The sequence below is a fragment of the Rhinoraja longicauda genome, chromosome 22 (assembly GCF_053455715.1).
Source record: "Rhinoraja longicauda isolate Sanriku21f chromosome 22, sRhiLon1.1, whole genome shotgun sequence".
In the NCBI taxonomy this organism is placed as follows: Eukaryota; Metazoa; Chordata; class Chondrichthyes; order Rajiformes; family Arhynchobatidae; genus Rhinoraja; species Rhinoraja longicauda.
In genome coordinates this window covers 18,415,132-18,427,480 of record NC_135974.1, presented here as the reverse complement: position 1 = coordinate 18,427,480, position 12,349 = coordinate 18,415,132, and the positions used below count along the sequence as shown (strand labels likewise).

General features: G+C 45.5%; 1 protein-coding gene across 1 annotated transcript in view; it reads right to left on the bottom strand.

The window, feature by feature from the left end:
- The window catches only part of rims4 (regulating synaptic membrane exocytosis 4), a 46,172-nt gene that overhangs the window by 16,999 nt on the left and 16,824 nt on the right, over window positions 1-12,349 (bottom strand). Inside the window, exon 2 of the mRNA XM_078418906.1 lies at window positions 10,255-10,396. Coding sequence (XP_078275032.1) covers window positions 10,255-10,396 — 142 coding nt within the window. The remainder of the gene's footprint in view (window positions 1-10,254; window positions 10,397-12,349) is intronic.

Here is a 12,349-nt window from a genome sequence, read left to right as displayed (position 1 = left end):
CAAGAGACTGCAGATGCTGGAATCTGGAAGAAAACACGAACTGCTGGAGGAACTCAGCAGGTCAGGCAGCATCTGTGGAAGGAAATGGGCAGCCAACCTCTCCAAACATTGTCTGTCTGTTCCCTTGCACAGATGCTGCTGGCCCTGCTGAATTCTTCCTGCACTTTGCTTTATACCCAGGCGTTCAATGACCTTCCACAAGGTACTTGCCACAGGTCAGCTCCGGTCGCTCCATTATGGGAAGGATATGGTGGCTATGGGGAGGGTGCAGAGGTTTACCAGAATGCTGCCTGGGTTTCAGGATATTAGCAGGGTAACAGAATTCAGTGTATTCAGGCCAGGTGTCAAAGAGCAGAATGTGAGAGAGAAATACAGTCATGGCATGACCCTTAACAGCATTGATGTAGAGCAGAATCTTGGAGTCCAAGTCCATAACTCCCTGAAAGTGGCAACACAAGTAAATCAAGTGGTAAAACGACATACAGTCTGCTTGCCTCCATTGGTCGAGGTATTGAGTATGTGTCAGGAAGTCATATTGCAGTTTCATACCACTTTGGCCAGGCCACATTTAGAGAATTGTGTGCAGTTCTGGTCGCCCCTTTACAGGAAGGATGTGGAGGCTTTGGAGAGAGTGCAGAGCAGAGGAGGTTTACCAGGACGCTGCCTGGATTTGAGAGTATTAGCTACAAGGAGGGGTTGGACAGACTGGGATTGCTTTCTCTGGAACATCAGAGGTTAATTGGAGGCCTGATAAAATTAAGAGGCATAGATAGGGTCGACAGTCAGAACCTTTTTCCCAAGATGGAAATGTCAAAGACTTGAGGGCACAGTTTAAAGGAGGCGTGCAGGGCAAGTATTGTTTTTATACAGAGGGTGGTGGCTGCCTGGAACGCGCTGCCTGGTGTCCGATATGATAGTGGCATTTGGATAGGCACATGGATATGCAGGGAATGGAGGAAAATGGATTATGTGCTGGCAGGTAAGAGTTGGGACTTGGTTTAATGTTCGGCACAGACAATGTGGGCCAAAGGGCCTGTTTCTGTGGTGTACTATGAACAGTTACAGAGCAAGGGGCAATGACTTCGATGGGCCGATGGTGGGAAGTGGAATCCCATAAAGAAAAAAGCTGCAGCGATTAAATTAACAAATTTACGTTCTGCGGTCAAAAACACAAATGCAAAACTGCAGACGACATCTATTGAGAAATGGAGCTACAACAGTTGTATAACATCAGTTACAAACCTGCAGAATGGACAAATTACAGCAAATCATTTTCAAAGTCAGCATTACATTTTGATAATGAAACAAGAACACATCACACATTACTTGGGAAATAAGTCTGGACTGGATCTTGGACTATAAATACATAAATCACCAAATGTTGCAGAACCAATCAAAGCAACAACCCAGCCGGGCTTTATCTCAAGAGAAGGAATTGGAATGTAAAGGCTCTGCCAAACTTGTATCGAACCTTACAGCCCAGAGTAGAGTTCCATCAGCAGATTATAAAGAAAATGGAGGAACGAAAACAAAAAGATTTATAAAGACAAATGCAGAGCCATGAGCTTATCCTAACACGGGTAGCACAGTGGCACAGCAGGCAGAGCTGCTGCCTCACAGTGCCAGAGACCCCGGATCAATTCTGACCTCGGGTACTATCTGTGTGGAGTTTGCACATTCCCCCTGTGATCACGTGGGTTTCCTCTGGGTGATCCAGTTTCCTCCCACATCCCAAAGACATGCAGGATTGTAGGTTGATCGGCCCTCTGCAAATTGCTCCCTAGTGTGTAGGGAGTGGATGCGAAAGTGGGATAACATAGAACTAGAGTGAATGGGTGATGGATGGTTGGTGTGCAGCTTACTGGCTACACCACTGTGCCGCCTTATCTCGTATCTTGAGATTAGTATGCAAACTTAAAGCACACGGTATTGTGGGTTCAGTATTGATGTGGATAGAAAACTGGCTGGCAGACAGGAAGCAAAGAGTAGGAATAAACGGGTCCTTTTCAGAATGGCAGGCAGTGACTAGTGGGGTACCGCAAGGCTCAGTGCTGGGACCCCAGCTATTTACAATATATATTAATGATTTGGACGAGGGAATTGAATGCAACATCTCCAAGTTTGCGGATGACACAAAGCTGGGGGGCAGTGTTAGCTGTGAGGAGGATGCTAGGAGGCTGCAAGGTGACTTGGATAGGTTAGGTGAGTGGGCAAATGCATGGCAGATGCAGTATAATGTGGATAAATGTGAGGTTATCCACTTTGGTGGCAAGAACAGGAAAGCAGACTATTATCTGAATGGTGGCCGATTAGGAAAAGGGGAGATGCAACGAGACCTGGGTGTCGTGGTACACCAGTCATTGAAAGTAGGCATGCAGGTGCAGCAGGCAGTGAAGAAAGTGAATGGTATGTTAGCATTCATAGCAAAAGGATTTGAGTATAGGAGCAGGGAGGTTCTACTGCAGTTGTACAGGGCATTGGTGAGACCGCACCTGGAGTATTGCGTACAGTTTTGGTCTCCTAATCTGAGGAAAGACATTCTTGCCATAGAGGGAGTACAGAGAAGGTTCACCAGATTGATTCCTGAGATGGCAGGACTTTCATATGAAGAAAGATTGGATAGACTCGGCTTGTACTCGCTGGAATTTAGAAGATTGAGGGGGGATCTTATAGAAACTTACAAAATTCTTAAGGGGTTGGACAGGCTAGATGCAAGAAGATTGTTCCCGATGTTGGGGAAGTCCAGAACAAGGGGTCACAGTTTAAGGATAAGGGGGAAGTCTTTTAGGACCGAGATGAAAAAGTTTTTTTTCACACAGAGAGTGGTGAATCTGTGGAATTCTCTGCCACAGATGGTAGTTGAGGCCAGTTCATTGGCTATATTTAAGAGGGAGTTAAATGTGGCCCTTGTGGCTAAAGGGATCAGGGGGTATGGAGAGAAGGCAGGTACAGGATACTGAGTTGGATGATCAGCCATGATCATATTGAATGGCGGTGCAGGCTCGAAGGGCCGAATGGCCTACTCCTGCACCTACTTTCTATGGTTCTATGTATACAGTAAACAGTAAAAACCTTACTCCAGCACTTTGTCTTTTTCAGATAATACAATACATGAACACAATCAAGCCAAGCACGAGGTCAAAAGATGGACGGATCATTTGGGCTGAATGGCCTGCTTCTGTGCTGTACAGTCCAGTAATTCTACTTAACATCCAGATGAATTTGGGACACTGCCTCTCAAGTAGGTCGTGGTGCATTTGGTCTTTGAGGTTGGTTGTGCACAGATTCACCGGGCCTATACCCAAACTGACAGGATTAAATTACAAGGACACATTACACAGGTTGGATTTGTAAACCCCTCATGTGGAGATTAGCAGATCATCCAATTGGGATGTTTTAAATTGCGTAGAAGAGTTGATAGGATAGATCGGGGAAAACTACTTATCTGTGGTAAATAGAACATAAAACAGTATAGCACAGGAACAGGCCCTTCAGCCTGCAATGTCCATGCTGAACATGATGTCACGACCAATTATCTATCTGCACATAATCCATATTCCTTCATTCCCTGCACATTCATGTGCTTATCTAAAAGCCTCTTAAATGCCACTGATATCTGCCTCCACCACCACCCCTGGCAGTGTGTTCCAGGCACCCACCACCCCCTGCTGTTTGTTTAATATCAACCATATTTTTATTTCCCCATTAAAATGCTGTCTACTGTTATTTCCATGACAGATACATTTGCTATACTATGTTAGTTACTGTTTCATAGTGGCATAGAATATAGAACATAGAATAGTACAGCACAAACAGGCACCTCGGCCCAGAATGTCTGTGCTGAACACGATGCCGTTAAACTCATCTCACCCTGCATGTGATCCATGTTCCTCCATTCTCTGCTTATCCATGTGCCTATCTAAATCTTAAACCCCACTATAGTATCTACTGCACCCCAACCCTCTGCAATCACCAATTTGCACATCCTCACAGAATGACTCCAGTTTAACAATAGAAATTGCGGAGGTGGAGAGGCTATTCAGAAAACAGAAAAGCCGGAAATCTCCAGGACCGGACAATGTTTCCCCCTCCACCCTCAAGCTCTGTGCCGATCTACACAGACATTTTCAACCAATCCCTGCAAACCTACACTGTCCCTGCCTGCTTCAAGGTCTTCACTATTATCCTATACCCAAAAAGACAAGGATCACTGGTCTTAATGACTACAGGCCTGTCGCACTTACCTCTATAGTCATGAAGACCTTTGAAAGACATGCTGGCCCAGCTGAAAAACATCACAAACCCCCTGCTGGACCCCCTGCAGTTTGCACATAGGGCCAATAGATCTGTGGACGACGCAGTCAATCTAGGCCTGCACTTCATCCTCCAGCACCTAGACCGCAAGGGGACCTATGCCAGGATTCTGTTTGTGGACTTTAGCTCTGCTTTTAACACAATTGTGCCAGAGCTACTACACTACAAACTCTCCCAGCTGACTGTGCCTGAACCCCTCTGTCAGTGTCATCTCTGACCCTTCTCACCCTGGCCACAAACTCTTCGAAGCACTTCCCTCTGGAAGGCGACTCCGGACTGTCAAAGCAGCCACAGCCAGAAATAAAAACAGCTTTTTTCCACGAGTGATAGATCTACTCAATAACCAAAGTCTGTAGTCTCTTTTTTGCTCTGGTTTATTTTCACCCACGTGTTTAGACCGTAATGTTGTATCCTTATTGTTTTGATGTGGTTATGCTTTATTCTTAATTGTTAACTGTATGTTTGTGTTGTCATTTGTGAGCGGAGCACCAAGGCACATTCCTTGTATATGCATACTTGGTCAATAAACTTATTCATTAATTCATTAATTCATTCATTCATACCTCTACGACCACCCCAGCAGCACATTCCAGGTTCTCACCACCCTCCGTGTGTAAAAAAAAACTTGTCCCACACGTCTCCTTTAAACGTTACCCCCTCTCACATCAAGGCTATGCCCTCTAATCTTTGACATTTCCTTACTGGGAAAAAGTTCCCGACTGTCTACATTATCTATGCCTCTCCTAATTTGATACACTTCCACTGAGTCTCCCCTCAGCCTCTGGCATTACAGAGAAAACACTCCAAGTCTGTCCAACCATTTCCTGTAGCTAATACCATCTAATCCCAGCAGCATTCTGCATTCAGTGCAAATAAGCTAAAATTGAAGTCGTCAAATTTTGAGATTGCAGCGACCAAGCTTGTAATTCGTCTCAGAACAGAAGATTAAGGGATGATCCAATTAGGGTTTATGTAATGCTGGCAGTAGTCGAGAGGACAATGATTATTCTCTCTGGCAAGAAGCTTCACCTCAGACTTCAGTGGAAGAAGCTCGTCACCTAAAAGAGATCGGCTTTTCATATCTTTCATTCTTTTCTCTGTACCTTTTCATACCTCTAGTTTCCCTGTGCCCTGACTCTCAGTCTGAAGAAGGGTCTCGACCCAAAACGTCACCCATTCATTTTCTCCGGAGATGCTGCCTGACCCGCTGAGTTACTCCAGCATTTTGTGTCCATCTAAAGAGATCTTAGACTCTTGGTGAGGTCAGAGGTTAAAAGCATCCATGCTGTGATTGACAGCTTTTTGGTTCGGGCGAGAGATTGACAGCAGAGAGGTCTTTCAGCTGTGCCTCGTGCTGTGATCGCTGACCTCTGGGTCACAAATCTCCCGCCTCACCTCCCCCTCTAGGGACAGCAACGCAGCAAGTTACACAGTGCCCTTCATGGCCTTGTGTCCAGGACGGTTCCACCACCAGCTCTCTACCATCAAACCAGGGCTTTAGTTTCCAAGCCCAGCCATTGTAATGATGTCGGAGGTTTATCCACAACAGGTTCCCGCCACTGCACTGCGACAACGACCAAATAATGCGGAATAAAGTCATGTCAACCAGGTTAGAGAACCGTCCTCTCTCCAGCCAGAGAGCAAATGTAAGTTAGCTGTAGTCTTCCTGTGAGTGGCCCCGACCCTCCCATCTACCCTCTGACGATTTTTAATCGGACTTTACTGACTCGCACTGAATGTTATTCCCTTTATCCTGTATCTGTACACTGCACTGGAGCTGAAACCCTTTAATCCAAGCAGCATTCTGGTAAAACTCCTCTGCACCATCTCCAAAGCCTCCACACCTTTCCTGCAATGGTGCGATCAGAACTGCACACAAAACCCCAAATGCTGCCTAACCAAAGTCCTATAGAGCTGCAACAGAATGAGAGGTGATATAATTGTAACACAGGGTGGCTGCGGAGAGTCATTCTTCACACTACATTGTCTGGCAGCAGGACATATATTCTCAGGATGAGGGCCAGAGACATGGACTAAGTAAAAGGAAACCTACTTCACACTGAGGCTTGGAAACAGTCATATAGAGAGTCAGAGAGTCATAAAGCACGGAAACAGGACCATCGGCCCAACTTGCCCATGCTGACCAACAAGCCCCATCTACACCAGTCCCACCTGCCCACGCTTGGCCCACATCCCTCTAAAACTATCCTATCCACATACCTGTCTAAATGTCTCTTCTTCTTGCGTTTGAGGCAGCAGAAGTTATGAAGCTGCTTCTGCTTCTGCTGTCTCTGTTTGTTGTCGTTCGCCTGACAGGTCAGTTGACAGGACTCACCACGGGGAGGTTGACAACGTGAGCCCCCAAATGTCTCTTAAATGTTATGATAGCACCTGCCTCAACTACCTTCTCCAACAGCTCGCTCCATATACATACCACCCTTTGTGTAAAAAAAATGCCCCTCAGGTTCGTATTAAACCTTTTCCTTTCATTTGATCTTTAGAATTCTCTCCTTGAGTAGCTGTTTTACTCTGATGTTGCATATTTTCAAGAAACCCGACAGATTCTTGGATGAAAATCAAAATCTGTAGGTGCTGATAGTTGGAAATCAAAATAGAGAATGCTGAAACACTTGGCAGGTCAGGCAGCAACCGTGGAGAGAGTGAATGACAGCGCGAAGATTCTTCACCCTGAAACATGAACTCCACAAACGCTCCCTGACCTGCTAAGCATGGATTGGCAATATGGCTTTGAGTAAACAGGGTCCACCATGATCTGACCAAATGACGCAGTGGGCTTAATAGGCCAAATGGCCTACCCCAGCTTGTGTTCCTTGTGTTTCCTGCCAACTTTAGGAAAGAGATGAGGAGGCATTTCTGGAGAATCTGTGGAATTCCTTACCACAGAAGACTGCGGAGGCCAAGTCGATGGTTATTTTTAAGGCAAAGAAAGATAAATTCTTGATTAGTACGGGTGTCAGGAGTTATGGGGGAAAAGAGTCAAGAGTGTTTTATTGTCATCTGTCCCAGATAGAACAATGAAATTCTTACTTGCTGCAGCACAACAGAATATGTGAACATAGTACACTGTAAATTATATAATAAATGAGAAAAAAGATCAGTGTATATATGCACATACCCACAAATACACACATACGCACATATATATATATATATATATATATATACATACACATACATACATGCACGCACATATACGGACACACAAAAAACAAACAATAGTAGTGCAATAATAATAATAATAATATAATAATAATAATAATAATAATAATAATAATAGTCTATTGTAGTTCGGAGCTTATTTGAGGTTGTGGTGTTTAATAGCTTGATGGCTGTAGGGAAGAAGCTGTTCCTGAACCTGGACGTTACAGTTTTCAGGCTCCTGTAGAATGGGGTTCAGTGGGAAACATCAGCCATGATTTAATGGCGGAGTAGAGTTGATGGGCCAAATGGCCTAATTCTGCTCCTATCACCGGGTGGCAGTTCAGCGATGGCAGCTTTGCCAACGGTCCGTCTGTCTTTTCAATGTTTTTGTTATTTTTAGTGTGTTTCAAAAAATTAGTGTTTATGTTCTCTGGTCTGTTTTATGTGGGGGGTGGGGGACGGGGTCGGGGGAAACTTTTTTTCAATCTCTTACCTTGCCAAAGATGCAATTGTTTTCCGGATCATATCTCCGGTCGCTCTGTGGCCTAACATCATGGAGCTGGAGGCCTTGCTCGAGACTGACTTTGAGCCCCACTGTGGGGCCATGGACTTACCATCGGATCCAGCGATCCCTTGCCTGGGATCGACGCTCCAACCGCGGCCTGCAGATTCCAACATCAAGAAGCTTGCCGTCTCGGATAGAGACTGATGTCGGGAAGCTCCAAAGTCACAGAAGGTTCGACCAGCCCTGACCAGCCCTAATCGCCCAGCGCGGGGGAGCTGAGATCCCCCCGATCCAGGAGCTTGATCGCCCTGATGCGGAGGGCCCGACCACCGGCCACGGCAACCAAGATCGCCCCGACAACAGAAGGCTCGAGGCTCCCGCCCGCGGGAGAACAAAGAAGGGAAGAGATTGAACTTTTTTTTCGCCTTCCATCACAGAGGAATGTGGAGGAGTCTCTGTGGTAGATGTTTATGTTAAAATGTATTTTGTGTGTCTTGTTGCTTTTTATTGGTATGACTGTATGGCAAATCAAATTTTTCGTATGTTGCAAAACATACTTGGCTAATAAAGTATGATTATGATTATGAAGATGATTATGATCACTTACGAACATGAACAAATTTGGACGTCCATGTCAATCAGAAATGCCTCTATGAATCAGAGGAGAAAGGTGCAGTCAGGGTGAAGTGAAACCGATTCCTAGTAATCCACTGTTGGGATTGTACAACTGGGAAAGTTAACTCCGCCATCCATTAGGATAACAAGGCTACCTGGGCGCAACCTGATTAGCGATTACATTGCACAAGTAGATAGAGCAGTAAAGGAGGTGCGTGGTATGCTGGCCTTCATTGATCGAGGCACTGAGTATAACTGTCAGGAAGTCACATTGCAGCTTTATTGGAACAAAGAAGATTGCAAAAAGTGGTGAACACTGCCCGGTCCATCGCGGGTACTGACCTCCCCACCATTGAAGGGATCTACACTGCCTCAAAAATGGCAGCCAGCATCATCAGAGACACACCACCCTGGCCATGCTCCCATTTCACCCCTGCCATCGGGAAGAAGATATATGATCCTGAAAACAGTAACGTCCAGGTTCAGGAACAGTTTCTTCCCTGCAACTATCAGGCTATTAAGCACTACAACCTTCAAATAAGCTCTGAACTACATAGACTTGGGGATATTATTTTTGAAAGCACTAATGTTGTTTCTTTATTTGTCTATATTTTTATATGTGCTGAACATTTTAATGTTATCTATTATAGTTTTTTTTAATATAGATACTGAACTTTTTGTTGTTGTTTATTATGGGTTTTATAGAGTAATATGTTTATTTATCTGTTGTGCTGCTTCAAGTAAGAATTTAATTGCTTTGTTTCGGGATATATGACAATAAAATACTCTTGATTCTCATGACTTCTTACAGTTACACTGCATTTGAAGTACTGTGTGTAGCTCTGAGTGACATAGATAGAGTGGAGAGTCGAAATCTTTCTCCCCAGAGTGAAACATAGAAAATAGGTGCAGGAGGAGGCCATTCGGCCCTTCGAACCAGCACCGTGGAAATGTCAAGGCCGAAAGAGCATAGATTTAAGGTGAGATGGGGATTTTTTTTTTAATATACAGAGGGTGGTGGGTGCCTGGAACATGCTGCCAGGAGTGGTGGTGGAGGCAGATACGATAGTGCACATGCAGAGAATGGAGGGATATGGTTTATGTGCAGGCAGAGGAGATTAGTTTAACTTTGCATCAAGTTTGGCATAGTTTAGTTTAATTTAGTTTGGTTTCATTTATTATTGTCACATATAATGAGGTACAGTGAAAAGCTTTTTTTGTTGTGTGTTATCCAGTGAAAAGTCTGTACATGATTACAATCAATCCATCCACTGTGTACAGGTACAGGATAAAGAGAATAACATATAGTGCAAGTTAAAGTCCAGTAGAGTCCAATTAAAGATAGTCTGAGGGTCTTCAATGAGGTAGATGGGAGGTCAGAACAGGTCTCTAGTAGTTGAGAGCAGTCCTGACCTATCTTAACTGGGCCTACGAGTCCTTCATGGGAGTTTAGACCATTGCTATTGGTCAGGACCGCTTTCTAGTTGGGGAGGGGACGATTCAGTTGCCTGGTAACAGCTGGGAATAGCCATTGTGCACTGAAGGGCCTGTTCCTATGTTGTGCTCTTGGATGTTTTATCTTCTAAGATTGTCAGTTGAGAGTGGGTTGGTTTGGGGCAACAACAACAGTTTACGGTCTTGCCCATTCCAACACTTACTTGCCCTCTGATCCATAGCTGTTCATGCTTTCCTCGATGGACTCGTGGCTGGCTTGACGAATGGTTCTCCTTGGCATCTCAACTGCAAGTCCCGTCTCCGTGCTGCGCTGAATCGCACCTCGTAGCTTTCGACCATCTCCATCTACGAGAGGATGAGAAATTCCATCATCTACTGCAGGAACATTCAGGGACACCAGGCACCTCTACCTGTTCCCCACTCTGACCCAACCATGCTGAATTATTAGGTGAGTAAATATCTACCAAGTAAATTATTAGCGGCTGTCCTAGTTCCTGCCTCCTCACTTCCTTAGAATGCCTAGGAAGTTCAGCATGACCCAACAACCTCCACTAACTTCCACAGAAAGCATTTTATCGGGATGCATCCCAGCATGGTTTGGGAACAGCTCCATCTACGACAAGAAGAAATTGCAGAGAGTTGTGGACATATCCCAGACCATCACGCAATTCAAACCTTCCTTCCATTGACTCCATCTACACTTCACGCTGCCTCGGTCAGGCCACCAGCATAATCAAGGACGAGTCTCATCCCGGTCACTCCCTCTTCTCCCCTCTCTCATCAGGCAAGAGGTACAGATGCGTGAAAACACACACCTCCAGATTCAGGGACAGTTTCTTCCCAGCTGTTATCAGGCAACTGAACCGTCCTAACACCAACTAGAGAGCGGTCCTGACCTCCCATCTACCTCATTAGAAACCTTCGTACTATCTTTAATCGGACTTTACTGGACTTTATCTTGCACTAAACGTTATTCCCTTTATCCTGTATCTGTACACTGTGGACGGCTCGGTTGTAATGTATCGTCTTTCAGCTGACTGGATAGCACGCAACAATAAAGCTTTTCGTTGTACGTCGGTACACGTGACAATGAACTAAGCTAAAAAAATATCAGACTGAGTGAGACACGGCATATTATTCCAACCCGAGTCACCCTGAAATTTATTTGATTTTTGTTTCCATAAATTTTGACTCCATCTCCCATATTAAAATTCCCAGTAATAAAATCTGCTGGAGGGACGCAAGCTATTACTGCTCACCACTCCATTTGTAGCTGATGCATTACAACGTGGAACTGATTTATGAAATTTCGGCTCATAACAGGAGACAAAGGAGATGCAGAAGTTACAGGGACAGAACAGTCCAGGCTTTTAATGGCTCATATGGCACGACTGCCAACGATGAGAGATTGGGGTTATTGGAAAGGTGTCTGATGTGGGAGCGGAGATTATTGGAGTGCCGGCAAATTGAAAAAAGTCTTTAAAGTGTGAGTAGGTGCATATACGGGCAGAAACATTGAGGAGGTGGTGTTATGGGATGAACAGAGGGGAGGAGGTGGCAGGATGGCTCGGAAGGGGGAGACTGGAAGGGTTGCATGGCGCAGAGGTGAAGTTGGACAGGCGGAGAATGGATGAGTGGAAGGGGAGGGAGAAGGAGAGGAAGGGTGGAGGGTGGAAGGGGACGAGCAGGAAGGTGGGAGGGTGGGAGGGGTGGGTAGAATAGGGGAAGAGGTGGGTGGAAATGGGGATGGGGAGAGTGTAAAGGTGGGAGGGTGGGAGGGAGGAATCCTAACACCTGACCAATCTTAGCCAATGATTGGTCAAGGAGGGATCTCATTGACTCCCACCGAATAGGGAACGGCCTGGACGGAGTGGATGTGGAGAGGATGTTTCCACTAGTGGGAGAGGCTACGACCAGAGGGCACAGCCACAGAATAGGACATACCTTTAAATTGGAGATAAGGATGAATTTCTTTCACCAGAGGGTGGTGAATCTGTGGAATTCATGGCCACAGACGGCGGTGGAGGCCAAGTCATTGGGTATTTTTTAAATGGAGATTGACAGGCTCTTGATTAGTAGGGGTGCTGTACGGGGAGAAGGCAGGAGAATGGGGTTGAGAGGGAAAGATAGATCAGCCATGATTGAATGGCGGAGTAAACTCGATGGGCCGAATGGCCTAATGCTGCTCCTCTGTCTTATGATCTAATCAAACCTAACCCACACCCGACCAATCATGGCCAATCAAACACTACTTGTTCCTGACCAATCATTGCCAACCAACCCTGACCCACCCCTCCT